We start from the raw sequence: 27,702 nt of genomic DNA on the forward strand, positions 1-27,702 counted from the left end.
CGGGGAGGGGGCGGAGCGCGCCGCGGATTGGACGAAAAGTTGTCGCAAAGTTCTTCGTTCGGGCGCTGATTGGTCGAGGGCTGCAGGGGTGTGACCCGGCAGCCTATGCTAGGCGCGCGGGCTGCCTCGGGGCGGCTGAGCGGGCCGGGATCGGGATCCGTATCGGTGCGGTGCGAGGCTGCGGGGCGGGCAGGGATGGGGCGGGCGGGCGGACAGGGACCGTGCGAAGTGGGAGCGGGGCGGGCGGTGGTGCTGCAGCACGGGTGTCGGGGCGGGTACTGGATCCTGGATATGGGATGCGACGGAGCCACGTGGGATGCAGCAGGTGGAACGCCAGGGCCGTGCCCACGCTCATGTCCCACCAGGAGGGTGGCAAAGGGGCTCCTCCTGGCAGCTTTGTCCTCTCTGCAGCCCTTTGCCAGCAGCGTGCATTCGCACAGCGCCCCACACAACGCGCCTTCATTTCAGCCCGCGTCTCTGACAGCGTTTCCCCGCTGCCAGCAAAGCCCCGGGGCAGCCGGGCCTCCGAGCCCAGCGGGGGCCGCGCTGCTGAACGGAGTGGATTGCTTAACAACCAGCTCACGGCCCCTCTGTGACCTTGTGGGGTTAATGGATAAAAAGACACTTTGTGCACAGCCAGGACTGGAGCTGGGCTGCCATGGCTGCCCTGGAGTTTGTGCGCTGCTTTGTAATGCTCAGTGCTGCGGGGCTGCTGCCTCCTTGGGCTTAGAGCAAGCTTATATCTAAAGCCTGAGTGAAATGAAATGGTACTGCTGGATTTTATCATGTTTGCTTATGGGCTTCCCATGTCCCCAAGTGCCAGGACAAGGGCAGGTAGGGGAAGGCCATACCTTGGTTGTGTGATATCAAGGTGGGGGGAGAACAGGAGGATACTGGAAGTGGCCATGTTGCTGTAATAAACACTCTCACCTTGCCTTTTGCAGGTGGCAGCAGAGGCGGTGGACAGATGGCGAACGTGACAGAGGGTGCTGGGAGCCTCCCCAGTGCAGAGCTCTGGGCCTCCCACAGTAAGATGCTACTGGAGCCACTTGAGAGCAATGACCCTGAGGTGAGAGCTATAGGGACACCGATCTCCTTGAACCAGGGGCACAGTGCAAGGTTAAGCTGCTGGGACTCGGCCAGCCCCTGTGCTTTGTTACGGATAGAGAGGGCATCCTCCAGGTCTGTGCAAATTCTATGGCTGTCATTTCTCAACCATTGCTTGTAACTCTCTGCCTGGAGCTCAGATGCCTGCACCAGGCCCAGCCTGGCAGCATAGCCCAAGCAAGAGCTGAAGCTTTCTCTCCCTCCCCAAGGTGTACAACATCATCAAGAAGGAGAAGCAGCGGCAGAGGCTGGGGCTGGAGTTGATTGCGTCAGAGAACTTTGCGAGCTGCGCAGTCCTGGAGGCACTGGGATCCTGCTTGAACAATAAATACTCTGAAGGCTACCCTGGACAGAGGTATGGGGCTGGGGAGAGCCTGAGACACCCAAACTCTTGTAAGGAGGGGACAGGGACCATCTGCACTGCCACGTTCACCTCAATACCTCATCTCTGGGAAGAAAGCCATGTCCTGGTGCTGGCAACCGAGCTCCTGCAGGGCAGGATCTGACCCTTTCAGTTTCTGTCCTTGCCATGCACCAGGTAGTTGTAGCAGGGTCATGTCTGCTGCTTGCAAACAGCAGCATCCTGGTCTCACAGCTGGCACTGCCTTGGGCATGCATTCCTGAATGAAGAGATTTGTTTTAGCCTTGAGGTTTTGTTCTCAGCAGACACCGACCTCAGTGTAACTCCTTCCCTATCCTTTACTGGCAGGTACTACGGTGGGACCGAGTTTGTAGATGAGCTGGAAAGGCTGTGCCAGAAGCGAGCCCTGCAGGCATTCTGCCTCGATCCCCAGAAGTGGGGTGTCAACGTCCAGCCCTACTCAGGTAATGGTGTCCCCAGGGCAGGCAGCACAGGCTGCGGCAGCCTCTGCATGCCCCAGCACCCATGAACTGCCTTGTGTACTCCTGCCACAGGGTCACCTGCTAACTTTGCGGTGTACACGGCCCTGGTGGAGCCCCATGGCAGAATCATGGGGCTGGACCTGCCCGATGGGGGTCATCTAACCCATGGGTTCATGACGGACAAGAAGAAGATCTCTGCCACCTCTGTCTTCTTCGAGTCCATGCCCTACAAGGTATAGAAAGCTGCTCCAGTGGGAGCCAGGTTATGGCCTTCATAAGTGGAAGAACCTCTTGACAGCACCCCTGCCAAAGTGGCTGAATGCTCCTCTTCCTCTCCCAGGTGAATCCCAAGACTGGTTACATTGACTACGACCGACTTGAGGAGAATGCCCATCTGTTCCACCCCAAGCTGATTATAGCAGGTAAGGAGCAACCCTTACACACGGGGTGGCATCCTGAAGCCAGTGGGCAATTGCAGAATTATAGAATAGGATCACTGAACAGCCCAGGGTGGAAGGACTCAAAGGATCACACAATCATTAAGGTTGGAAAAGACCTCTATCGTCAAATCCACCACCTCTGTGGGCAGCAGTGCCAGTGCCTGACCAGTCTTTGGGAGAATAAAATGTTCCTAATATCCAAACTAAACCTCCTCTGGCACAGCTTGAGGCCATTCCCTTCTGTCCTTGCAGGTGTCAGTTGTTACTCACGCAACCTGGACTATGCCCGCATGCGACAGATTGCCGACGCCAACAGCGCCTACCTGATGGCCGACATGGCCCACATCAGCGGGCTGGTGGCCGCGGGCGTCGTGCCCTCACCGTTTGAACACTGCGACGTTGTCTCCACCACCACCCACAAGACCTTGAGGGGCTGCAGGGCCGGCATGATCTTCTATCGCAAAGGTGCCTGACCTGAGCCAGGAGAAACTCTCCACCCAGGCCAGGGGAGCTGCGGGTTAAAGCTCCTTCCTGCTCCAGCTGGGAAAGAGGAAGGGCAGAAAGATCTGGGGCATCACAAAGGCTCAGATCTGAAGAACAAGCATGATTTCCTTCCCGAGCTGCCTTATGTATTACCCTGCTCTCTCCTCCCACAGGTATCCGCAGCACAGACCCCAAGACAGGAAAGGAAACACTCTACAACCTGGAGAGCCTCATCAACCAAGCGGTCTTCCCTGGGCTGCAGGGAGGGCCACACAACCATGCCATCGCAGGTACGCGTCTGCACTTGGCTGGGATGGTGAGCAGGGGACAGAGATGTCCTGGCTCAGCTTTGAGCCCCAGTATCAGTGCAGAGGGCTCCAGCTGAGAGGTATCGCAGTAAAGAGCAGCCAGCTTGATGCAGCTGGGGGAGAAACCAAGCTGTTCCTATCCTACACGGTTAGGGGAAGGGATTGTCCATGAGCTTTCTTAGCTTCCAAGATGATTTTTGTTGGTCCTCAAAAGCTCACTGCTGTGCCTCATCCCCAGGGATTGCTGTGGCGCTGCAGCAGGCTATGACTCCCGAGTTTAAGGCTTACCAGCAGCAGGTGGTGGCCAACTGCAAGACACTGGCAGCAGCGCTGATGGAGCTGGGCTACAACATTGTAACAGGTAGGGAATGGCCTCAGCTGCCTGGGTTGGTGAGCCAACCACTGGGGCAACATGTGCACAGGCATGACAGGCAGGGCTTTGTTGGAACTAAACTATTTCTGAACACTGCCCTCTCAAGCCTCTTTTTTTTTTTTTTTTCTTCTTTCTTTTGCTGAAATCTCAAGTGTTCACCTCAACTCTCCTCTCCCTGCAGGGGGCTCTGACAACCACCTCATTCTCCTGGACCTGCGCAGCAGAGGTACAGACGGTGGCCGGGCTGAGCGGGTGCTGGAACTCTGCTCCATCGCCTGCAACAAGAACACATGCCCTGGTAAGCATCCCACGAGCTCCACCACGTTCTGCCCCACGTGCTTGGATGTCTCTCGTGCCCTGTGCTCCCCAGGGCCACACGGAGCTTCTCACAGAACTCCCAGCCACTAGGGGCCAGGCCAAGTCCCCACCACAGCAGTGCTGGAATTAGGTCACACGCTGCTTGTTCTGGTGCAGGTGATGTCAGTGCCCTCCGTCCCAGCGGTCTGCGTTTCGGGACACCAGCTCTCACCTCCCGTGGCTTTCGGCAGGATGATTTCCGCATGGTGGCTCGGTACATCCACAAAGGTGAGGGTCCCATTTCCTCAAGCAGGTGGTGGTGGCACAGGACAGCAAGTCCCTGGCAGCCCAGCACCTCCTCTCCCAAGCATCCTGGGGAGCAGCCCCAACCCCGCCAGCCATGGCAGGGCTGAGAGCTGCTGGAAGTGGCACCTGCCTGCTGATGGGGCTGAAGCACACATCTCCCCCCCTGCAGGCATCGAGCTGACGCTGCGCGTGCAGAAGGACATGAGCCCCAAGGCCACGTTGAAGGAATTCAAGGAGAAACTGGAGGAGGAAAAATACCGGGGAGAGCTAAAGGCACTGAAGGAAGAGGTGGAGGCATTTGCAGCAACCTTCCCACTCCCAGGACTGCCAGTCCTGTAACGGGAGGCACTGTGCCCGTTCTCAGAGCTGAGGAAGTATCAGGGAGCGTGGCCCACTCACACCCCTGGAACGAGCCCTAGTGCCTTCTCCCTGCACCTTCCTGCTGGCACTGGCCCCATGCAGCAGCTCCTCATCTGACTCTTCCTCACCTCTCCCCTCCTGTTTCCAACACCGGAGCCCCTCTGAGCTAGATTTTACCACTAGATTTTACAAATGGGCCTGAGCAGAAGGAAATCCCTGACCTCGAGGCAAGGTTTGGGATTGATCTGCCGTGGGAGCAGTAGATGAGATTACACAGGCTTCCTGTCTGCCTTCACAACCAGGAGGGACAACCAGAAGCCAGCACTCAGGGTCCCATGCCCAGGAACCTCGCACCCTTACAAAGCCTTCCTGGCTTCAGCCTCCAAGACTCGACTTCCTACACACACACCAGCCTCCTTTTGGGCCTCCACACATTTTGCCAGGGCTGAGCCTTATCCCATACCCAGAGAACAGCCCTGCCAGGGCCACCAGTCCAGCTCCACCACAGCACGAGCCCACACCTCCAGCGGTTTCTCAGACCTCTGAGGACATACCTTAGGTAGAACCATTTTTTAATAAGCACAGTCAAATTAAGAATTTAACCACAATGTATGACAAGAATTATAAGCTTTAAAAAATACAACCAATTTTTGTATTTCAAAAATATCTGAACCCAAATAAATAATTTTTTTTTTAAAGTACATTTTTCAGACTAGTCATTTGGTGTTAACATCTGTTAAATTCTTGTGCAGTAACACAGCACGACACTGAGACATGCTTCTTGGACTTCTCCCGTCACACTCGCTCTAACTACTGACACAAGCATTCGGCACACAGGCACACACACGGAACTCAACATGCAGTAATAGGATACAGTGCTTTAAAATAAGACGAGAATTCATCACAGCCTCCTTGCAGCCCTCAGAGGCAGCTCCAGCCCCAGCCCCAGCCCCATCCCCATCTGTGCTCGCCCTGCGCTGGGGTGAGCAGCAGGGCTGGGTACCCTGTGTTTCTGCCTTCCAGTTAAAACACGTCTCATGAGCAGTGAGCCACAGCTCTGCAACCTCCCCAGCTCTGGCAGCAAGTGCAAGGCTCCCTCAAGTAGCAGGGTACAGTCCTGCTCAGTCTAACATTGTGCTTTTGGGGCACAGCACAGAGCTGGCACCCTCCTTCAGCCGATGCAGCTCACTGAATTGCCCAGCACACTTAGAGGTGCCTTTCCAAAGCTCTGCTATAAGCCCCGTGTCCTGCAGTGGGTCCTGCCCGGCTCTCCAGGATGCCAAACCAGCAGTGTGAGCAGTCACCTGCCCCGAGACCGTGGGCTCAGGGCTGCCTGCATTCGTTCCAGTGCTGAATGAAAACCACAGAACAAGTCTGGGGCAGGGAGACATCAGCTCTCACTCCTCAAGTGCTTCTCCCAGCCCTTACAAAATGGTTAATATTGCTAGAGTATAGGCAGTGCTTCCCTAGTCAAGGCAAGACAGCTTTGGAGCTGCTTAGAAGTGATTGCTACTGGATGAAAGAAAATCCAAGCACTATCCTCTGAGAAATGCAACCTGCATAGGGTCGGTATTGCCTACTCCTATGGCTGACCATCCTCGTGGTGGGATCCCAAAGGGGCCGGCAGTGCAGCTCAGAGCACAAGCGAGCAGATGTCTCCCAACGCAGGGAACAAGAGGAGCGCAAACACCGAGCCCTGCCCTCCCAGCCAGGCAGCCACGGGAGGCCTTTCCCCTGATGAATTCTCCAACTGGCCCTAACAGCCTTCATCCACAGCAGCCAGCAGAGAGGACGGAGCTGCAGTCAGCATGCAGGAGCGTAGGGCGGGAGGCAGCACTTGCAGGAGCAGATCAGGGCTGCGCACAACACTGCTGGCGTTGGTGTGGAGGGCAGACGCAGGAAGGCTGGGCAGCACCATGCAGTGGCTGTGGGGAATCAGCCCTGCTCGTGCTGGAGGACTGTGGTGCGGTATGAGCCAGCTAACACACATGCTAGGATTCTTCACAGGAGCTGTTAGTAAGATCTTAACTTGTTGCAAGTCTGCCTGTATTGGAAACCAGTGAGGTAACACAGTGAAGATGAGGAAAATGTCTTAAAGTGCTGATATAGGGATCTTTACTGTGCAGTCAGATCAGAAAGGCGGATAAATGGCTGAGCAAAGAGGAATTCAGCTCCTGAACCACCAGCTGCATCCGACTGCCCTCAGCTGCAACCTCAGCAAGGTACTGCCCAGAGCCTGGCACAACTCCTCATGCCCTGTGCAGGAAGGTGAGCTCGGGGCCATCCGGCTGTTCTGTCACAAGCATCCTGAGGACAAATGCTCCCAGGTGTGTTTCCACACAGCTCCCTCCCAATGGCCCGGGTGCAGATAACACAGGTGACAGCCCCAGTGAAGCCCACAGGGCATCCTCCAAAATTCAGAAGTGCTTTGTGGTGGAGAGATAAAGCAGGTCAGACAGGTGGAAGTGCAAGTATTGCTCAACACAGCCTTGAATATCAGTACTTTAGGTTTGGTAGAGGAGAAGTGACTTATCTGACAGTTTATGAAGGCAGCTGAACATTCCAGATAAAGACCACTACGACTATGAAATCAGCCAGTGCTGATCATTGAACCTGCTCTGCTGCTCTGAGCTGTCAGCCCGCAGCAAGAGACACGTGAGTCAGCAGGCAAAGAGCTCCTGGCCCTCCTCAAACCCAAACACTGCAGGTAGTTTCCCAGCACAAAACATGAGCTGCTGTGACGAAAGCTTTCCCAGAGCTGTGAGTCAGGCAGGGTGCAGGGAGCTTGAGACTGCCTGGTGCCTTCCTCATCCCGGGGAATCGCACTGGAAGTCGTCCAGATGCACACAGACCAACAAGGAGACACCTGGAGCCACTTCAGAAAGTTTGCTATGGACGTGGAAGTCCTTCACCAGCAGACCCAGTTACATGCGACAACAGCACACAGGAGGACACAGATAGCATCCGAGAAGGAAAAGGTCTTTGAACATGCTATGAGGGTGTGCAGCCCCATGCACAGGCACACTGCTTCCCTTCAGCAAACGTGAAGCCGTACTGCTTCCCCACTGCACGCCAAAGAGACCAGCACAAGCAACCCCTGGCCTTGAAAGCCCTCTGGAGACTGTCATGAGTCAAGCATCCCAGCTGCCTCACTGTAAGCCACCACAAGTGATGCTGCTACTTGACACAGACTCTTTGCCTTGTTGATTAATACCTCCTGGACTGCTCCAAGGGCCCTCTGCAGGCAGGGCAGCAGGAGGTTGGTACCAGAGTGGCGATGCTGGTGGCTGGACGACAGCCTCCCCACAGAGGCTCCCTGTCTTTGGGGCACAGGATTCCGAGCAGCACAGTTATCACAGCAAGTTTCAAGAGGGTTTAGGCTCATGCTGACAAACCCCAGCCTCCATCCACACTGAAACTTCCCCAGGCATGGAAGGATCACATTCCATTCCAGCATGATCATGGTAAACAGACGTTTTAAAAAAACAAGCAAATAAAAATTAAAATAAAAAACTTCAACTAATCTCGTACAATCTTAGCTGCTCTCCTCCCATAATCAGAAAAGTGCTAAAAAGAAATAAAACCAGGCTACCTTTCCTAGCGAGACTTCCTTCTCTCGCTCAGACGTACCGCAGGAGCAGCTGCTGCCAGGCAGCACGGGGCACAGCAGGCTGCAGCCAACAAGCTGCACCTCCTGCCAGACTCCAGAGGGAAGCGCTGTGCCCGGCACAAAGCTCCCACACCAAAGGGAACAATCTTCCAGCTGCATCACCGTGATGGTGGCACTGCCCTCCTGGCAAGGAAAGTGCTTGTGTCTGGGCTCAGAGATCTGCAGCTCTGCCCTGTCCTGAACCACCCAGAGCACAATGTGAGAGGTAGTCGAGACATGGCAAAGGCTTGGCAATAAAATAAAGTGAATTGGCACAGCCAGAAGCAGCATGTGGTGACACTGACCTGGCTTTGCCACCAAGCACAAAGGTCAATTCCCCAAAAACAACAAAAATAGAAACGATACAGATACAACGTGGAATCTACTCAATTCCTCCTAGCCCTCTCCTGAGCACTAGTACCTCACTGGCTGGGCAGCCTGCTGCAGAGGCTTGCTGTCTCACAGCACAGCTTCAGCTGAATCGCACTGTGTGGCTCTCCATCACAAAAAGCACTTTAAAGCCCATTCAGTTCAGACCCCATCTCTCCTTAGCAGGTCACTCCCAGCTTCACTAGTTTTTAGGATACCTGGTCTCCTTCCCACCCTTCACAGAGCTCACCCAGCAAACAGGATGTGACAAATTAACAAGGCACAGTGCTCTACATTCACAGCAGTGGAGCCTTGGTGCTAGCATACTGAAGGAGTTCAACTCCATTCCAGTTTTAACAAAGCTGAGGAACTGGCAAACACTATCTGGAGGGAAGTCCACATGCCTCTGCTGCTGTCCCTCAGGGCCAGGACAAGCAACTCTAAGACACTCAGAAAATATGCAAAAGAACACCACCAGCTGCTGCTTCACAGGTAAATGCACACTGCTATCCTGGCAGGGAGCTTCCACGTGTGCACTGCTTACATCCCATGCTAACATCAGACACTACTGAGTTAAAAACTTGATGTGGCCTTTGTATTTCCCTGCTGGTCTCTGCCCTGGCTCTATGGAAAGGAGCAACAACATCTGTGGCTCCGGCAGAAGTGCAGAGTCCTGCATGTTCAATGGAGCTGCACACCACTAAGCACTGCTCACCTCTCCCTCCATGCCATAATCCCCCTGGGGTGCTACCATGGTATATTTTAAAAGTTAATAGTGTTCCTTCTAACATTTAAAAACAGAGTGCCCAGTGTTTCATGTGATGGAACACCTACATTCTCAGCAACAGGGAACCACACTGAAATTCAGTCCCTCAGACACTGATTTCTACGAAGCAGAAATGCTTGCAAACACAATGGCTTCTTTGCCCCTTCCTGACGTATGACAGCTACTGCAGACAGCATCAATGCCAAGCATGGATGATCTTTATCAGAATCCGAGTATGCAGGCAGACAGCCTACATGCTGCTAGATTTTGTACAAAAAGCTGGGAACATAGTCAAATCTGAGCAGAGGATTCACCCCCTGGCCAGGTTCCTGAATGTACTGCAGCTTCAGCAGCTCAGCTAAATACTGTACAATTTTAACATCTTCGTTGGCGAGGCCCAGATGAAGCTTCAGAAAGTTCATCCTACGGTTCACAACGGATTCCTCCGGTTCCCTTTCGTTGATGGGAAGGTGCAAATGGTGGCAGAAGGTATAGAGGAAGGCTTTTGAACACAGCTGGGTGAGGACGCTTTGGACGTGCATGTAGTAGGTGCTGCCCCGTTTGATCTGCGTGCGGTGATCTGCCAGCCTGGCCACCAAGGAGCCTTTGTACAGCGGGCAGCGCAGCGTCTTGCTGTCGGCATCCAGGATGCTGACGTAGCGGCCGTAGCGGCTCAGGGCGTGCAGCGCGTTCACTCCAGCTGGTGACGCAGTCCTGGAAGAGCAAGAGAGAGCTTCAGCTGGAGGGAACCAGGAGCTACGAAGCAGGCTGCCCCGTGCCCCCGCATCGCGCCCAAGTTCCCGCCGGCTTTGGATACGCTGAGGGCAAACGAAGGCTGGCACGGAAGAGGACGGCCGAACCGCCTCTCTGCTCTGACAGAGGGAACCTCCATCCCCCGGATCCACGCACACTGATCCACGCTGCGTGTGCTGCTTCACAAACACGGCCCTGTGGGCAGCTTCCTCCCCCTCGCAGATGCAGAAATGAGGACAGAGAGGTAGGGAAGCGATACTTCTGGTAACAGAAGCAGATCTTGCGGCAGCTGTGGGCTTCCATCTGGATATGACACGAAGGAAACAGAACAGAAATCCCCTTGCCACAAGCTCCACCTTCCCCCTGTCTGGTTGTTTTGGGAAGGAGCTGCCCTGAGGAGCTCAAAGAGGAATGAAACCTTCCTTTAAAAAGGGAACCGTCCTCAGACCAGAATATTCCCTGGCTGAGCCCAGTCCTTCTTCACCCAGATGCAAATCTGCAGCACGCTGGCAATTATTCACCAAGCCTAAATTAATGCTATTTAAATGCAAATTACAAGCCTACGCAAATCCTACCTTCTGCTTTGCAGTTCTGCCTGGTTCAAATTGCCCTGGTGAGAAGCAGCTCCCAGCCCCGAACCAGAAGCACCAACTGCTGATGCAAGAGCTGCCCCTGCGCCCAGGCAGTGCGGCTTTGTGAGAACAGCACCCTTACAGCTGTGCTTCAATAATTAATTTAGCCTCCAACTTCCCTCCTATGGCCCTCATATAAATGGTTTGCTGAGAGCATCCATGTTAAACTCAACAACTAATTAACATTCCACAGAGAAGAGTCTGAATGACTGACACATGTTACAAGCAGTCCTTGTTGGTTGGTTTTTTGTTGTTTTTTTTTAAAAACAAAAGTAACTTTTCATCATACAAACTGCATCTAGCCACAAACATTAATTAGTCAGCAAACATCCAGGGCTTGTAAACATCTCACCAACAGCAGAGACGTTTTGAAGGAGCTGCTGGCAGACCTGGCAGCCTATCCCACAAGCACAAAAATGAGGGCAAGCTCACAGCTCAGGATTATTCAGCCATCCACAACCAGAGATACAATGCTCAGCAGCTTGGAAAGCAGATTTCTGCATTTCAGCTTTCAGGATGCTCAGAAACACTCCTTTAGAAGCCATTCCAGCTTGGTTCTGAGCAATGAGTATTCTTCTCATCACTCTGAATCATTCTTTCCACCTCAGTGACAGAAGTGGGCATTCCCTGCCACCTGCTATATCTGCACCCGAAGTGCTGGAACACATCCTGGTAAGGCACAGAAAATCCTTGTCATAACAACAATGAAGGAAAGGACAAAATCTTAAGAGCTGAGCAATCGCTATTTGCTAACAGGAACTACAAAGCCACGTTTTAGGAGTGGGTGCTGGGGGAGGGACGTCTGCCTCAGTGATGCCCTCTGCCCTGAACAGGTCCCCCCTGCACCTGAGCTGCAGTTCCAACTCTGCAGCCTGAGGAGCTCTTCAGGCATTGTGCTTTTTTTCCTGCACTAAAGCACATCACAAACCTGTACCTTTACCTTTCCGAGAGGATCCAGCACAAACACTGACTTTGCACCTCTGTCCTTCACCAGAAATGCAGGTGTCACAGGAACTCACCGACACCAGCAGGAATGCTCCTGTCAACACAAACTGGGCTGCCTGCATACCCGAGTGCTTGCTTCAGAAACAGTAATAGCCAAAAACGTTGACAATTTTGGAAAGAGGTGACAGGAGAGATAGCAAAGCACAGCGGGGCCTTCAAGAGGGCTTCATTATCAGACCAGCCAGGAAATCACTGGGACTAATGTCTGTTCCCTTGTTTTGCTAGACTAAAGACCTAAAACATCAGGAAAACTCCTAGCTAAATAACATTATGAGCCAAGCAGTAAGTGCCCAGCAGATGTTTTAGATTAATTCTTAAGCGAGGCTGAATGTAAAGAAGCAGACAAACACACCGCCCTCCTACAGATACATCCCAGAAGCAGCAATCTGTGGCAGCTGTGTAGGTGATTACATAAAGAGAACGCCTCTGCACATCAAATCCCCTCTGAAATTCCCCACTTAGTAGACTCAGTTTTTATCATATACCTCAACACCAAGAAGCAGGGAGCCCCCCAGTTTACCTTTGGAGCCCGATCAGCTTCCATCTCTGGAAATCCACCACATGCAGAGGGGAAGTGACCCAGTGTTTCACAGGTTTGGCATAAGCACCACAGTTCGGCACAAAGATGGAGAGCGCGGTCACGAGCTTCTTGACTATTGCTTCATCTTCCCCCAGCACTACCAGGGTCCTTCCGCTGAGCAGAGAGTATATTGCAGGGTGGGCAAAGGGATACTGCCTGATGAACCGCAGCGCGTTCTGCCCAGCCTTCTTTTTGTGCCTCTCATTCGCGAGGCACACGGGGTGAGCAGGAGACGGTGTTTGGTCGGAGCAGGTGGAGGCTGCGCTGCTGATGTAGCTCGTGGAGTCTGAGCACTCGTCCAGGCTGGTCCTGCTCACCTCCCTGCCTGCTGTGGGGTAGCGTGAGTCGAGCTCGTGGGGAAGGAGCCCCCCTGAAGCACTGTCACAGGGTGGGGAGCTCACAAAGCTGCCACGCAGCCCCTGCTCAGCCTGCCGGTATGGCTGAGGGGGAATCCTGACCACACCGTCCTCATCGCACTGCTTCTGGCCCAGTTCGGGTAGAGGCTCGAGGAAGCTGGGGCTCTCCTTCCCAATACAGCAGGCAGAATCAATCTGCGCCAAGTTTTCCTGGTTTGAGACATCCTCCTGCTCGTTGTTGTTTGGGTTTAACCTGGGGTTGAAACGAAGGCCTCCCTCTTCATCATCCACATAAGGTTCCTCGTTAATTGCACTTGGGTAGCTCGCTTTGAAATCTTCTGGGATAAGAGACTCGGAGGGGCAGGTACTGAGGACTTCAATGCTGTCCTCACTGACGGTCCTCTGGCTGCCCACCTTGCTCCTGCCCACCTGGGGGCTCGGGCTGACGGGCAAGCTGGCCTGGCTCTCTGATTTCATCAGCCCAGACGCAGATTTCTCCGTCCCAAGAACCTCAATGCTCTCACCGCTACTGATACTGCCTTTAAGATCCGCATCGAGATAGTCCAGGTTCTCCTGGGGTTCAAAAGTTAGGGATTCTGTCATGGCAGGTTCTTGAGGGTCGTCCATGTCCTGCTCCATCTTGATTGGGACACACTCCACGCTAGACTTGTAGGACCCCAGGCTGATAACCACTTTAGGAGTGGAGGACTCTTCTGAACACTTTCTATCAGCAGCATCTTGACTGCGTCCCTGGCAGCCTCTGTACTGGTTTTCAGGTGCTTTTTCATCTAGAAAAGATACGTCTTCAAACAGAAAGTTAGTTACATTCTGTTGCTTCAGAAGTGCCCTACTGATCTGGTTTGTCAGGAGGTAGCACACATCACCTCTGAAAGTCCTCTCAATGTGATGCAGCTGATCTAAGGTTTGGGTGAAAAAATAAATATCGCAGAGCTCCTCCAGTGTTTTCAGCTTCTTGTCAAAGCATTTGGCAGGTTTTGCTTTGATGAGTTTGGGAGTGTAGGAGGGCAGGCGGGAGTAGAGGTGCATTTCTCCTGGCTCAGCAGGGTCTGAGGCAGCCAGGTCCTGTGCACTGCCTGCGCCAGCCTGATCCAGTGCACATTCAGGCTCATAGGGGTGGAAGTCAGACTCCTTCAGCTTCCTATAGGGGTATGATCTAATCTGCTTTAGCAGATCTTGATGCTCAATAATAGACTTTTCCACACTGGCCAACTCGTTGGCCTTTTCGATGGCTTGTGTCGTGTAATACCCCTTGTCATTGGCTTTCTTCTGTATTTCAGTTTCGTTGTGCAGCACAGTCCTGGTGTAGTCGAGATCCTTCAGCTTCTTCTCAAGCTCACTAGCAAATGCTTTCCTGTTCCCCGTTTTCAGGCATTCAGAGGCTTTGGAGAACTCAGCAGAGAGTTCCTGAAACTGCTGCATGATTTTGTGCTCGTCAGCAGAAATGTAGGCCATGCAGAAAGGCCTCACGAAGCCCCTGGCTTCCAGGTCGTACAGCGTCAGGTGGTGCACGTAGGCGAAGGCCCCTTCCTTGGAGTCCCCCAGCACCACTTTGGAGTCCTCCACGAAGTTCAGCTTGGGGTAGGCGCAGCCCGGAGGGTGTCCCACAAAAGAAGCCTGGTAATCCACCGACATGATTCGAAGGGAGAAATAATTGAGATCGAAACTGCCCGGCACCTTGGCGTCATCGGGGATGGTCAGCAGGGGCTGCGGCCCCACCTGCTCCGAGAACTCGGAGATGAGGATGAAGTCCCGGCTGAACTTGGAGCTGGCGACCTTGGCCCAGGGGTTGGCGCCGTGGCCGGCGAAGGGGAAGAGCGGCACGGAATACTCCTCGGGCAGCGGCGGCTCCCGGTACAGCTCGTCCCCCAGCTCCTCCTCCCGGGTGAAGGCCACCACGTCGGGGGCGCTGATCATTATTCCCGCAGGGGGGGCCCCGACATGGAGCGCCGAGGCCGCCCCGGGCCCCCCCGAGCACCGTCACGGCCGGGCAGCCCCGGCCCCGCTCCCCTCACGGGCGCCGCGGCACCGCCGCCATCTTGGGCTCACATGACGCTGCGACCTCTCACCCCGCCGCCCGGAAGAGGAGCTGCCGCCGCCTCCACAGCCTTGTCTCGCTCCCGCCGTTCGGGCGCCGTCGCGGTTCTCAGACAGATTTAATCGCAAATGCGCTTTGCTTCAAGCCGTCCTGGGCCTGGAAGCGAGAGAAAACCAGAGAACGCCCTAACACTGGAGCGGCGGCGCTCCGGGGGTGCCGCGGGGCACCATGGGAGCTGTAGTTCTTCTCGCTGCTGCGCTTTACGTCAGGTCGTAGCGGAGAGGGAAAGCGCACGGCTTTTTGCGACAGAAATAGCGCGGGAGCGACGGTGGCGGCGGCTGAGGAGATTGCGGCGCCGGAGGGCGGATCGCCCCGCGCCGCGCTGCTCTGAGGTCGAACCGCGCTGGGGTGGGCTGGCGGGATGTGCTGGGCTGTCCTCTGCGTGCGGGTTAAAAACTGCCTGGGAGGATGCAGGGAGCGTGATGTGGGGAAGGGAGAACGTATCTGGAGCGCTGCGCTCAGCTCTGGGCCCACAGCCCTCAGTGGGGGTGGGTCTGAAAGAGCGGGTCTGGAGGGCGGGGATGGAGCGGGGACAGGCTGAAAGCTGCGGGTGTTGAGCCTGAGGAAGAGAAGGCCGCGGGGAACTCTTTGTCAGAGAGTGTGGAGTTAGGGCAAAAGGAAAGGGCTTTAAACTAAAAGAGGGCTTCACTCAGAGGGCGGTGGGTTCCCCGTCCCTGGACGTGCCGAGGCCATGGGTGGGCCCTGGGCAGCCTGAGCTGGGAAGAGTACCCATCCCGTGGTTGGAACTGGAAAATCTCTAAAGTCTCTTCCAACCCAACCATTCTGCAGCTTTTTAGGTTCTGTGGCATTCAGGCATTGCTCATGGTCCTAAAGCAGGCTGTCTCCTGAACAGGGACCAGCCCAGGAGAGAGGAAGCAGTGCTATGCCTTGGTGCCGTGGGAGCTGTCACAGTTACCTGTGATGAACTTTCAAGCCAGGCTTCTTGCTAGCTGTGGGGTCAGGATGCTGCCTCAGCCTTGGCGCAGCTTCTCACGGGCTGCGGAGGGTCCAGCAGTGCAGAGGATCCGGAAGGTCCTGTGTGTAGCTGAGAAGAATGATGCTGCCCGAGGAATTGCAGATCTGCTCTCTAACAGCAGAATGCGGCGGGTAGGAATACACTACTTCTCACTTCCTCATGTGCCTGCAGATCTACCTTAGCAGGCTGAAGGTGGTCAGCTCACCAGAGCCTATGTTCACGGGCCATTCAGTTCAGTCCTGGTCTGCTATGTGTCTTGTGCTGAGCTTGATACACAGCCTCTGGCTCTTTCTGACCTCGTGAGGGTACAAGAACAGATTTCATATGTGAAATGGTCAAAAATCACAGATATAGCTGGGAGTCCTTGACCCATTTTCTTTTTGCTTCAAGTCCTGTAGAATTCAGTTCCCCAGCTGTGCGCTTTCCCCAGACTTCCTTCACCAAGCACTGAGCCCAACAGTGGGGGTTTCCTTTGTTGTTCCTCGCTTTGCAGTACATGTAAAAGTCTTTAGGAACTGAAACCATCTGTTGGCATATGTTTCCCAGTCAAAAAACACTGCTTCTGCAGCATCAGCAAATATCAGGGGTGTACTGAAGTTCACATAATAAAGCAAAGATGGTCTGTGGTTTGGAGAAGGATTCAAAGATCTCTGCTGCTGCTTTGCTTTGTGACCTTTCACCTTTTGAATAAATTACTTGGTATTTTCAAGCTAAGGAACTAAACAGTGCTTCTACACCAGAATTACATTTGAATGCACAGTATTACCAAGAACCTGAGCACTGACACTCTCAATCAAGTAAGATGTTGTCATACTTCTGTAGGAAACAATGCAAATGGCCCACGTAGAAAGTTCCATAAATCTCAAGTGGGAGGGACCCAGACCTGGTGCACTGATTGTTGTTTGGGGCAGGACAGCTGTTTATCAGGAGTGGGGACTGTAACTGGCCAGCCCTGATAAACAAATGTGTCTGTTATCACCATCCATAGGGTGATAGTCCCAGCATCCCCTTCAGGCTTTTTAAAATGCCATTACATTGGAAAGCACTGTCTCACTGTCTCTAAAAAATGAAACAAGTAATTTCCATTGACCTCCTTTGTCTTTCTGCTTTAGGTAGTAACCAATTTTCACTTGCCCTGTGTTTCTGCGCCCTGCCATAACAGTCTGTATAAAGTGAGATGGCATGTGTTTGACTTCTGGTAGGAGCCAGAAACTTAGCAGCTTTCTTTTTCCTTCTAGAGAGAAGGGTTTTCCAAGTTCAACAAGATCTACGAATACGACTACCAGATGTTTGGCCAGGTAGAGTTTTCTTTCATTTCACTGCCGCATTGGAAAAATGCAAAACGGTAGTTATTAAAAAGCAAAACAAAATTTGTCTGAAGAAATGCATAACCGGTTTTGTCCAAAGACAAGGAAGAGTCAGGTTTTCTCTTCTTAGCTTTTCTTTCAGCTTTGTTCTGTGTTCCCACTTGTCAAAAACTTTGTTTCTTAGAATCGGAAGCTTACAAAAAATCAGGATAAAGATGTAGGTTTAGTTGCTTATAGGGAAAGGAGTGTTAAAATGAGCAGGAGAGAGGTATCACTGTTGTGTCAGTTGAGAACTGTGTCAGGATTTGGGGGCTCTGGGTAGCCTGTAGCAAAAGATGAGCACTAATTACCTTTCCCAATCTTTTGCAGAACGTTACTGTGGTGATGACATCCGTGTCAGGACACTTGCTGGCTCATGATTTCAAGCTGCCGTTTCGCAAATGGTGTGTACTTACTGCATCCTCACGAGCCTGAAGCTTGTCTTCTGCTTCTGATCCTGAGCTGAGCAGGGCTGCTGTAGTCTTATGCCACACTGCTGGAGGGAACATTTCCTTGGAGGCCGTACCTTATCAGCTGGGAGAGCCAGCATGTCAGCTCCATACAGACATCCACAGGGAGGGGCAGTGGCACAGCGTGCTTCGAGCAGCCACACCAAGCAGCACGATAAGTAGCAAATTATTTACAGGACAGCTGAAATATTACCTCAGATTACTGTTTTCATAGTCCTAAAAACAAACAAGAAAACCCAGCAAGTTTCAATGCTGGTTAAAATACAGGAAGGCCAATCCAAGGAAATAAATTGATTTGAAAGCTGGAGCTTTTGTGTTCTTTGTTTAAGTAAGAATTTTCCTGGGAAGTGTTTTGTTCATTGTGTGTGAAACATGAGAAGCTGCTCATTTAGGGCTGCCTTCCAGATTTTCTGTTTTCTCTGTTTGCATTTTGGTTCTGTTGTTTTTGAGTAAACACAGCTCAGCATTTCACACAAATTCTTGAGTTGAAGCTCACAGTATATTATTTCTCATTCCAGTACTGAGCAGCATTTCCTCACTAGACAGCAGCAGTTAATGTCTGACAGTGTTTCTGTTTGTTATGCACACTGTGTATCCTCTGTTTACCAGGCATAGCTGTAACCCTCTAGCTCTCTTTGATGCTGAAATCGAGAAATATTGTCCTGAGAATTATGTGGATATTAAGGTATGTTCTTTTTAAAAGTTTTCTTGAAAGTCAGAGTTCAGAGTTTAATTCCACAAATATTACTTCAGACAAAGGGAGGATTTTACCTTTGTCCTTAACTTTAAAAAGTTTCTAGAGTTTGGCAAATTCCTCCTGGATTTTCTAGGAGTACTGCGTTGTTCTGTAACGTTGAAGTCTCCTGCTGGTATAAAATCAGAACAATAGAGGAACAGTGACTTTGTTAAAAGTAGAAATGCTGTTTCCAACAAGCTGGAACAGCTAATTGCACCCCAATTTTACAAAAAAACGACATTTTCAAGAAGCAGCCTGTGGTACAATCCAATCCAAGCAGTGCTTTTTAACAGGGAGTAAATAAATGATTCATTTCTTTTGAAAGCTGGTAACTCTCAGGAGATTAGGCATTGCAAAATGTTATTGCAGCAGTCCATCTCTATGGATACATGCTGCAGTTCATGTTCAGTTGGTGAGTCATTCTAAAACTAAACGTCAAACCCAGTGGCCTCAGTAGGTCTCATTCAGGGCTTTTTTTCCTCACCTCAGAGAACCCTGGAACGCGAGGTGCAGCAGTGCCAGGCTCTGGTCATCTGGACCGACTGCGATCGAGAAGGAGAGAACATCGGTTTTGAGATCATTCATGTTTGCAAAGCTGGTGTGTAGAGCATCTGTTGCATCGATCTGCTTTCTGTTAAAGCCATGATGTAAGAGCTGTCGCTGCTCAGATCTAGTGCCAGGCATCATCCTCACTCTGTTGTCACTCTTAGCGTGTTCAGGTCAAATCCTGGCTGTGGTTATGATAGATACGTGGCTCTGACACACCAGAAATACACCAGTACTGTGGAAAGATGCAGAATAGGTTACAGCAACACTTTCAAAGACAGCAGCAGTGTATTAGCTCCTGCTTTCCATTGCTGTTTGAGTCACTTTGATTTTCTTTTTTTGTCTGATAGTGAAGCCAAACCTCCAGGTGTTCCGAGCACGTTTTTCAGAGATCACACTTCATGCTGTCAGAAGGGCCTGTGAGAATCTCACCCAACCAGATCAGAAAACCAGTGATGCTGTTGAAGTCAGGCAGGAACTGGACCTCAGGATAGGTAAGCAAACTACTTTGGAGATGAGAGCTGGCTGCTAGGCCTGAGCTGCTGTGTGTACCCTTGAAAGCAAGTGAGCAAGAGCACAATAAGCAGGCAGGGGACAGACAGCTTACATTCTGTCATCAACATACAGCTTATTTTTTTACAAATACTTGAACTCTTAGATTGAGTTAAGAACTAGGTAGCCAGCTACCAGACTTCCTCATTTCTCAGCCAAATTCACACTGCTGAAATTCATCAAGAGCCGTTCAAAAATCATCTGGTACTGCATCTCCAACACAAGACAGTGCTCCCTGTAGTGTTCTACATCTGATTTTGAGATCAGAATCAACTAAAGCACATCTCCTGTTCCGCTGTAAACAACACGTTTTCTTTGAAACAAGCTGTAGGTTAATAGCTCTGAAAGGCTTCTGTGAATTTTAATATTAAAATTAGGAGTAAAATTAATACTCAATTAGGGTATAAAAAAGCCCTCTGCAGTGCTGTGATTATCTTTCATCACTGAAGTATTCAATTCTAGCATCCATTTTGTTACCTCAGGTGCTGCTTTCACCAGATTCCAGACCCTGAGGCTCCGGAAGATCTTCCCTGACATTTTGGCAGACCAGCTGATCAGCTATGGCAGTTGCCAGTTCCCAACTCTGGGGTTCGTAGTTGAGCGCTTTAAAGCCATCCAGGCCTTTGTCCCTGAAGCCTTCTATAAAATCAAAGGTATGCTGGAGGAAAACAAATGCAGTAATCCATTTTAAAGGGTTTCACGTATTCGGAGAGGAAAAAACTTCTGGGCAACTAACAAACAGTGCTGCAGCAGTGATTTCCTTTGCCATTATCATTAAGCAGAACTGGAAATGTTTCCCAGTAATGTGGTCCCATTGCCCCTGCTGGCTTTCAACTATATTACTGTGTGTAACTCTGACCTGGTTTTCAACGCAGTGACACACGATCATGAAGAGGGCAATGTGGTCTTCAACTGGAAGAGGAACCGGCTCTTTAATCACACAGCGTGCCTGGTCCTTTACCACATGTGTATGGAGGTAAGAAAACTTGTCAATAGATGTATGATCTACTACTGGCCAAACATTTCCTGCATCCTTCTTGTTCGAGGTGTTTAAAGAACCGTCTGTGTGAACTCTTCAAGGAGATTTTGCATTTTGCTTACTCTGCATTTAGGATCCTGTTGCCACTGTTGTTGAGGTTGGAAGCAAGCCAAAGAGCAAATGGAGGCCCCTGCCCCTGGACACAGTGGTATGTTTGGACTATGCTGAAAAGACTAATCTGAAAGAAGCTTTAAACAGATATTTTACCCAGAATAGTGCACAGATGCATTTTTTTTCTGGCTCTTCCCAACACAGGAACTTGAGAAGTTGGCTTCCCGCAAACTGAAAATAAATGCAAAGGAAACCATGAGAATAGCAGAAAAACTCTATACTCAAGGGTAAGAAAACGAGATTTGTCTTGGTAAACTAAATGATTTCAAAAATATATGACTGCTAGTCCAAAACAGAAATCATCCTCTTGAAGTGCTCTTCTGTCTTTCTTAAGGTTTATTAGCTATCCCCGAACAGAGACCAACATTTTCCCCAAGGAGCTGAACCTCTCTGCCTTAGTACAGCATCAAACACAGGACCCCAGCTGGGGAGCATTTGCACAGAGGATCTTGGATCAGGGTGGGCCAACTCCTCGGAATGGAACCAAATCAGATCAGGCTCACCCTCCCATTCATCCCACAAAATACACTGCTAACCTGCAGGTGAGTTTAGTACTGCTTGATAAAATAGATAGAAATCTTAATAGTAGAGTTGTTAGCACAGCATCCTCACCTGAGATTCACCAATATTTCTTAATATCTTGCTAATACTAGAAGAGAGCAACTCTCCTTTGTTGTTTGATAACAGGGCAATGAACAGAGACTATATGAATTCATCGTGCGCCATTTTTTGGCTTGCTGCTCTCAAGATGCCAAGGGACAAGAAACAACTGTGGAGATTGACATTGCTAACGAGCGATTCATTGCTCAAGGACTTATGATCCTGGCCCGAAATTATCTGGAAGTTTATCCTTATGAGAAGTGGAGTGACAAGGTAACATCCTTGAACGACATAGATTGGACAGGCTAAAATACCTCAGTTTAAAACTGTAGATGGGTTGCACTAGTGGGAAAGCTTCCCTGCCACTTTCAGGCCCATCTACAGAATGTTCTTTGACAGTTCTTAGCCCAGTGGCTGTTTCACTTACAACTCTCTCTGCTGAAGACCTGTGCCACTTTGTTATGCCAGCTTTGGATAGATTCTTCTCTTCTGACACCACAGCAGAGACCAGTCAGAGCTGCTCCCACGTGGGGGGGATACTCACCAAGAGGAGCTGCAATTGCTGCATTGTGGTGTCTCTGGCAGGTCTTCACTAGCTAATCCTGAGCATCCTGAGACTGGATCTCCTCCAGAACAGAGTGCTGCTATATGACTGCACCAATTTGCTGTTAGTGTGACGTGTGTCTTCAGTGGATGGTCCAGAAGGCAGTTTCAAAGAGATTCTCCTTCCCTTCAGGTTATCCCACTGTATCAGAAAGGGTCTCGCTTTCAGCCCACTACAGTGGAGATGGTGGATGGGGAAACCAGCCCTCCATTGCTCCTCACGGAAGCGGATCTCATTGCACTCATGGAGAAACATGGCATTGGTCAGTATTGGCAGCGTGGCCTTTCAGTCTTGAGAGAGCTTTGTTCATGAGCATCTCCTCTACTTCCCTAGTACTAGTTCTTTCCAGCCCTCAGAGTAGGGGATTCTCTAAACATCACTTTGGATAAGAAGTTACTTAAATACGCAGTACAGAGAGATAGTAGAAACCTGTGAGCAGCGTCCAGAGAAACCAACAAGACTGTAGTGTCTCTCCAATACCCCAGGGGATGTGAAATTTAGGGTCCAGGGCATATCTACATGCACTTTCTCGACCTCGGCACCAATGGGATGTAATGCCAGCATTACTCCTGGCCATAAGTTCTGTCTCCTTGTCCCTTTAGCATCTTACACTGCAGTAGGCACAAGGGAAATCTCTTCTTGGCACCTAATTTGACTCACAACCTGTCTGCTTGCAGGGACCGATGCCACTCACGCAGAGCACATTGAGACAATTAAGACACGGATGTATGTGGGGCTCACAGCAGATCAGAGGTTCCTCCCAGGCCACCTGGGCATGGGGCTGGTTGAAGGTAAGGGCAGTGCTTGTTAGAAAGAGGGCAGGTTCCTTACTTGCTTGTTCCTTTCACTTACCGTGTGGTATGCTCCTCCAGGCTACGATTCCATGGGCTATGAGATGTCCAAGCCTGACCTTCGAGCCGAGCTGGAGGCTGATCTGAAGCTGATCTGCGAGGGAAAGAAAGACAAATCTCTAGTGTTGCAACAGCAAGTCCAAAAGTATAAACAAGTCTTCATTGAGGCTGTGGCCAGAGCCAACAAGTGAGTCTTTTGTCTTTGCCCTCTTCTGCTTGCTTGGCCATTCTGGCCTGGAGTAGGATCCTGACGCATTTGCTTCCTGGGGTTCTGCTCAGTGTGTGCAGGCGTTCACGTAGGAAGGGTTGACTGGAAGCATGGCATGCCATCACGAGCTGGTGCCAATTAACTGCATACTGTGGTTTACACTCTTTGAATTCAATTCAGAGATATCTGAAGGACATGAGCAAATGCTCTGGCTGATCCATCTTGCACCCATGTCTAACCTGTTCCAGAGGCACAGTGCTAAGTTAACGTGCCTATGGAGAAGCTCAGAGGAGCTGTGCCAGAGGGCAGCAGGCGTCAATTCACTGCTCGATTGCTTTCTGCAGATGAGACACATTGCATGCTCTGCTTGTTTCTCTATAGGCTGGACCAGGCCCTGGCTCAGTATTTCGGAGAAGCCACAGAAATTGCAGAGCAAGAGGAAGTCTACCCAGCAATGCCCGTTTCCATTCGGAAGTGTCCCCAGTGCAACAATGATATGGTCCTGAAGACCAAGAAGAATGGCGGGTTGGTGATCTTCCTTGTCCTAGAACACAACTTTCTGTACCTTGCTAAGTGGTGTACGTTTACCTGCTCTCTGCAGCACTGCCTGAAAACTTGGGCTGCAGCTAACAAACTGCACCAGCTGTTAAAGCTATGTGGACTCTGAAACTCTTTTTCAAGTACTCTTAAAAAAAAGCTTTGCTTTGGTAACTTGTGACAGCTAAGAAAAGAGAACAGTCACTGACCGTCTTGATTTTGCGTCTTCCTCATTTGGTGCCTTCATCCCACGGCAGGTTCTATCTCAGCTGCACGGGATATCCAGCTTGTAAAACTGCTGTCTGGTTTCCTGATTTTGTGCTGGATGTGGCCAAGGACGAGAGCATCTGTGCTGTGTGTAAACCACATCCAGTTCACAGGTGGGTCTTACCGGTCATCCCGTAGGGAAGTGCAGCCTCTCAGACATCATAGTGTTAGCCATCAGGGCCAGTGACTTCCAGACTAGGTTGGGCAACAGTTTTCTGTTCCAATCTTGAAAACTGGAGCAGTATTCTCGTGGCTTGGGGATGGAGAGAAAGTGGAGGGAAGTAAGGTTAACAGTAAGTACAGCAGAACTGGCAGATTTATATTCTTCCTTTCTTTTTAGACTGAAGTTTAAATTTAAAAGAGGCAGTGTTCCACCCACGATGCCCCTGGAGTTTGTTGGCTGCGTTGGAGGATGCGATGAGATGCTGAAAGAGCTTCTGGACCTGAGGTACTCAAACAGATCATCCCAATCCGGACAGTCAGCCTGCCAGCAGGCCAACCAGTTGCAGGTGAACAACTCCTTTAACAGAGCAAACAGTGACAACAGGCATGTAGGAGGTACCACAAACATGGCAACAGGACACCTGCTGTACTTGAATTCCACAAGGGCACCCAGGCCTGCTCCTTCAGCTGCTCCGGATGATGGCAGTAACGCAGTGGTGTGCAACTGTGGGAACGAAGCCATGCTGTTAACTGTGCGCAAAGAAGGGCCCAATCAAGGCAGACAGTTCTACAAATGCAGTGCCAATACCTGCAACTTTTTCCTCTGGTCTGATCAACAGTCGGACGACAGAAGCAATGCGGCTCCACGGGGCTCTGCACCACCCCAGGCCTTTGGGGCAAGGGGCCCTGCAAATTCTCAGAGACCAGGAGGAAAGAGAGGCCCAGAACACTTTGGAAGCAGCAACAACTCCAGTTCAGGAGGCAGCACAGTCTGCAGGTGTGACCAGCCAGCTGTCACACGCACGGTCCAGAAAGATGGCCCTAACAAAGGGCGGCAGTTCCACACATGCTCCAAACCCAGAGAGCAGCAGTGCGGCTTCTTCCAGTGGGCTGATGAAAGCGTGGCTCCAGGTAAGGCTGGGCTTGGGGTAAAATTCGAGGGTTGGAGGCTGTTCTTCAAACTAAAATAAGTAGACACTCCTCACACATGCATCATGCTGTCACAGTGCAGCTCTTACATTTGACAGACTTTAGGTTTGTCTTCAGAAAGCATCAGAAGCATTATAGTATTTTAAATATTTCTTGCAACAACGGAATCTGGCTTACCTTTCTCACAGTGCTAGCAGGATAAGTTCTCGTAACAGATCCACTGAGTTCTAAGCAGTAACAGAATGCTTTGCTTCTGCATGCAGTGAACTTGTGCATCTGTGCATCCATGAGTTGCTGAACAAAACCCAGCATGCTTTCCAACAGCCTGTTTGAGACAGAATTCGTGCTCCCAAATTCTAGTGTTCCATTTTTGAGAGATCTGTTACTGATTTGAACGGAGCTGAAGCAGCAACACCACTTTGGAGATCTTAAACCCCATTCTGTCAGGCCAAGGAAGCTGTGGTGCTTCCTCCATCCTAGTTCAGAAACTCAGTGAAAGGCCAGGCCTTGCTGAAACTTTGATCACAGCTGAGAAGCTGAGTGTGGCTGCAGTGAAAAGGTGCTGAAAGCAAACACCCATTAAAAAAGAAAACAAAACAACAATGTAAAAAGGATGCAAAAGAAAGAGCACTGACAAAAAAAAGGACTGTAAGCAAAATAGAGAGGCAAAGATGTGGTCTGAGAGCTCTTTAGCACCAACTTCCTTTGTAAACATTTGGCCCTAAAGGGGCAGGACTAAATTTTCAGACCTACTTTAAGAACAAGTTCTCTGGCATGTTTTGTTGCTTCTGCTTTGGCTGTAGCCTGGAGCACACAGCCAGAAAGATCAGTTTTCCCTGTTCTGTTCACACATTTCTCCAGTGCTGCAAGAGAGATGGATAACATTTAAACGTTCAAACAAATCTGAAGCAAGTGTAGTTTCAGAAATAACTTGATGGGCTGCAATAGCAAAGTCCTTGATCTTCTGCCATTTTGAACCCATCATCTGTCTTCACCTTTGTGTATTTTCAAAGGCACTTAAATCCAAGTTATTTCTTTCTAGGAGCTTCTGGAGATTTCTCTTTTAACCACTTTGGGAGCAGTGGATACTCAAGGGAGTTGGGAAGTAAAGCTAAGAGACCAAGCAATCTCTCCCAAGGAGCAACAGCCAAGAAACCACGGACCTGTAGCATTTGCCACCAGCCTGGCCACACTAAGAAAACTTGTCCTCTAGATCACTGAGCCTGGATGGACATGGTTTGAGATTCTGAAAGGTCCAGGCTGTGAACTGCTTTAGGAGCAGCTACTGCTGAAAGGATCTGGAACACAGAAATCTGTGTGGGTGCTTTCGGGAGGGCTGGCTGCTCCTGCTAAGGGGTGCCTTCCTCATTCATGCATTATGAGCATGGGCAGCAAGCGTTCAAACAGCTGTGAGAACTGGCTCCGCTACTGGTGTCAGCCTTTGCTTTACAACTGCTCTTGTGCTGAGCAATCAAAGTACTCTAAACATTTCAAGGAAGTAGTTGGAAACTGTGGATCTGCAGCGAAAACAGCAGTGGATTTAGTCCACCTGCAGCTCCTGCTGTGGTAGCAGTTGTATGCAGCATTTCTGCATGAGGAAGAGCTGGATCATAGCCACTGGGACAGACCCTAGGGCTGCTCTACTCTTCTATCTCCCTGGTTTTCCACAGTGTGGAATTTTAAGTTGCCCTTCTATGTGAAGTTACCACAGCAACATTCCCCGTTCTTTTTTGTCTCTTACCTTGTCTGTGATGGAACCTGGTGCAGAGAAGATGGAGCTGGAGCTTGCCCTGAAAGGAAAGCTCAGCTGCAGTGCTCGGGAAATGCCTTCATTTTAGACTGTTCCTGAATTTGAAACTGCATTCTTGCCCAGACCTCAAGACGTGCCTTTGTGATGCTGCTAGTTAATGGAAGTTATTTTTGTCTGAGTAATAAGCTTCGTATTAAAAAATTATTTAATTTTTAAATTTGATGCAGTGACATCTTGACTGTCTGATTATTTCATCCTATTTAAAATAGTTGAGCTATTATTAAAAGCATCCACACAAATCTTTCCATTCAGTTGTTGGAACAATACAGAAGCTTTCTTGGCAGAAACTCCCTGCAGCTTTTCTTTGAGCTGTGGGTAAAACAGTTTTATCTCACCAGCTGCATTTGTTGTAGTGTTGTTGTCCAGGGAAAGACAATTGGCTGAGCCTAAAGGGAGTTTCTTGTTTCCTGCACATAGTTTAGACTGAGCTCCTTGAGAAAAAGCCAACCTTCCTCCTCCCTCTGTTTGGGCTTTCTCTACATCAAAGCAAGCAGCTCCACAAAACTCCCTTGTCCTCTTCTGGCACAGGACAGTACTCAGCTGCTCCCCCAGGGCCTCCAGCGTTGCTCAGGACACTGGCAGTCCCCATGGGTCAGCACTAAGGTGATACATGAATGGAGTGGGCAGGAGGCTGAAGCACTGCCTAGGGAGCAGCTCAAAGCAGGGGAGACCACAGCAGCATGGGTTCATTTTCAGCTCTGCACAAGAAAGAAGAGCTTTCGAGTTTACAGAAGTTCACTGCGCTCAGGCCCAGACCTATGGAGTGTGGTCAAGAGAGCCTGCGTTGCATTTCTCTGCACCCCTCACTCCCACTGTTAACAGCTGTAACCTAAAAATACAAACCTGACGTCTAAAATAACAGGATTAGCAGGCTTCGTAATGCAATCAGTGAGCTGCTAAAGCATGGCTAGAGCTGGGCAGCCTCCAAATGGCAACGGCAGCAGAAAGCATCTGCATAGCACACAGGTTTAGCATTGCTGATGGCATTTGCCGTTACCAGCTTTACTGGTTTAACCCTGGTTAGCAGTCAGGCAGCTGAGCAGTTAGGGCTGCAAGCTGAACAGCAAGAGCTCAGCATCCAGACAGCACTGGATGCTTCTGCAGGCAGCAGGAGCACTGGGTGCTTTATGTGGTGATCTGGAAGAGGAAGAGCAAAGCCGTGCGCCATGAGGTCCAAGTGCTGGCAAGCTGTGTGCAGGGTACAGCCAGCTGCA

The 27,702-nt window shown here is 50.7% G+C and overlaps 3 protein-coding genes across 6 annotated transcripts; 2 read left to right on the top strand and 1 right to left on the bottom strand.

Annotated features, from left to right (window-relative positions):
- Positions 1-147: 147 nt before the first annotated feature.
- Positions 148-5,215, top strand: SHMT1 (serine hydroxymethyltransferase 1). 2 transcript variants are annotated; one of them, XM_042827883.1, is made up of 12 exons: positions 148-170; positions 945-1,069; positions 1,317-1,462; positions 1,817-1,932; positions 2,023-2,183; positions 2,291-2,372; positions 2,643-2,855; positions 3,047-3,163; positions 3,420-3,542; positions 3,736-3,852; positions 4,029-4,139; positions 4,327-5,215. In XM_042827883.1, the coding sequence occupies exons 2-12, from the start codon at positions 968-970 to the stop codon at positions 4,494-4,496; spliced, it is 1,458 nt and encodes a 485-aa protein (XP_042683817.1). In that variant the 5' UTR covers positions 148-170; positions 945-967; the 3' UTR covers positions 4,497-5,215. The 2 variants fall into 2 exon arrangements, with proteins under 2 accessions (XP_042683817.1, XP_042683816.1); XM_042827882.1 differs by lacking the exon at positions 148-170 and adding an exon at positions 546-834.
- On the bottom strand, positions 5,073-14,614 carry SMCR8 (SMCR8-C9orf72 complex subunit). The gene is made up of 2 exons (XM_042827881.1): positions 12,212-14,614; positions 5,073-10,015 (listed from the first exon to the last, which is right to left on the bottom strand). Exons 1-2 carry the CDS (start codon positions 14,560-14,562, stop codon positions 9,562-9,564), a joined length of 2,805 nt encoding a protein of 934 aa, XP_042683815.1. The 5' UTR covers positions 14,563-14,614; the 3' UTR covers positions 5,073-9,561.
- TOP3A (DNA topoisomerase III alpha) lies at positions 14,481-26,650 on the top strand. 3 transcript variants are annotated; one of them, XM_042827880.1, is made up of 20 exons: positions 14,481-14,499; positions 15,597-15,850; positions 16,958-17,017; positions 17,396-17,469; positions 18,145-18,220; positions 18,761-18,869; positions 19,168-19,311; positions 19,852-20,022; positions 20,245-20,345; positions 20,482-20,556; positions 20,664-20,746; positions 20,854-21,061; positions 21,207-21,392; positions 21,856-21,985; positions 22,401-22,514; positions 22,596-22,761; positions 23,164-23,307; positions 23,577-23,699; positions 23,927-24,660; positions 25,721-26,650. In XM_042827880.1, exons 2-20 carry the CDS (start codon positions 15,665-15,667, stop codon positions 25,897-25,899), a joined length of 3,063 nt encoding a protein of 1,020 aa, XP_042683814.1. In that variant the 5' UTR covers positions 14,481-14,499; positions 15,597-15,664; the 3' UTR covers positions 25,900-26,650. The 3 variants fall into 3 exon arrangements, with proteins under 3 accessions (XP_042683814.1, XP_042683812.1, XP_042683813.1); XM_042827878.1 differs by lacking the exon at positions 14,481-14,499 and adding an exon at positions 14,985-15,075; XM_042827879.1 differs by lacking the exon at positions 14,481-14,499 and adding an exon at positions 15,073-15,091.
- Positions 26,651-27,702: the final 1,052 nt, after the last annotated feature.

This window comes from Centrocercus urophasianus, unplaced genomic scaffold, assembly GCF_019232065.1.
Source record: "Centrocercus urophasianus isolate 14NV4802_14NV808 unplaced genomic scaffold, USGS_Curo_1.0 seq_29, whole genome shotgun sequence".
NCBI classification, from domain to species: domain Eukaryota; kingdom Metazoa; phylum Chordata; class Aves; order Galliformes; family Phasianidae; genus Centrocercus; species Centrocercus urophasianus.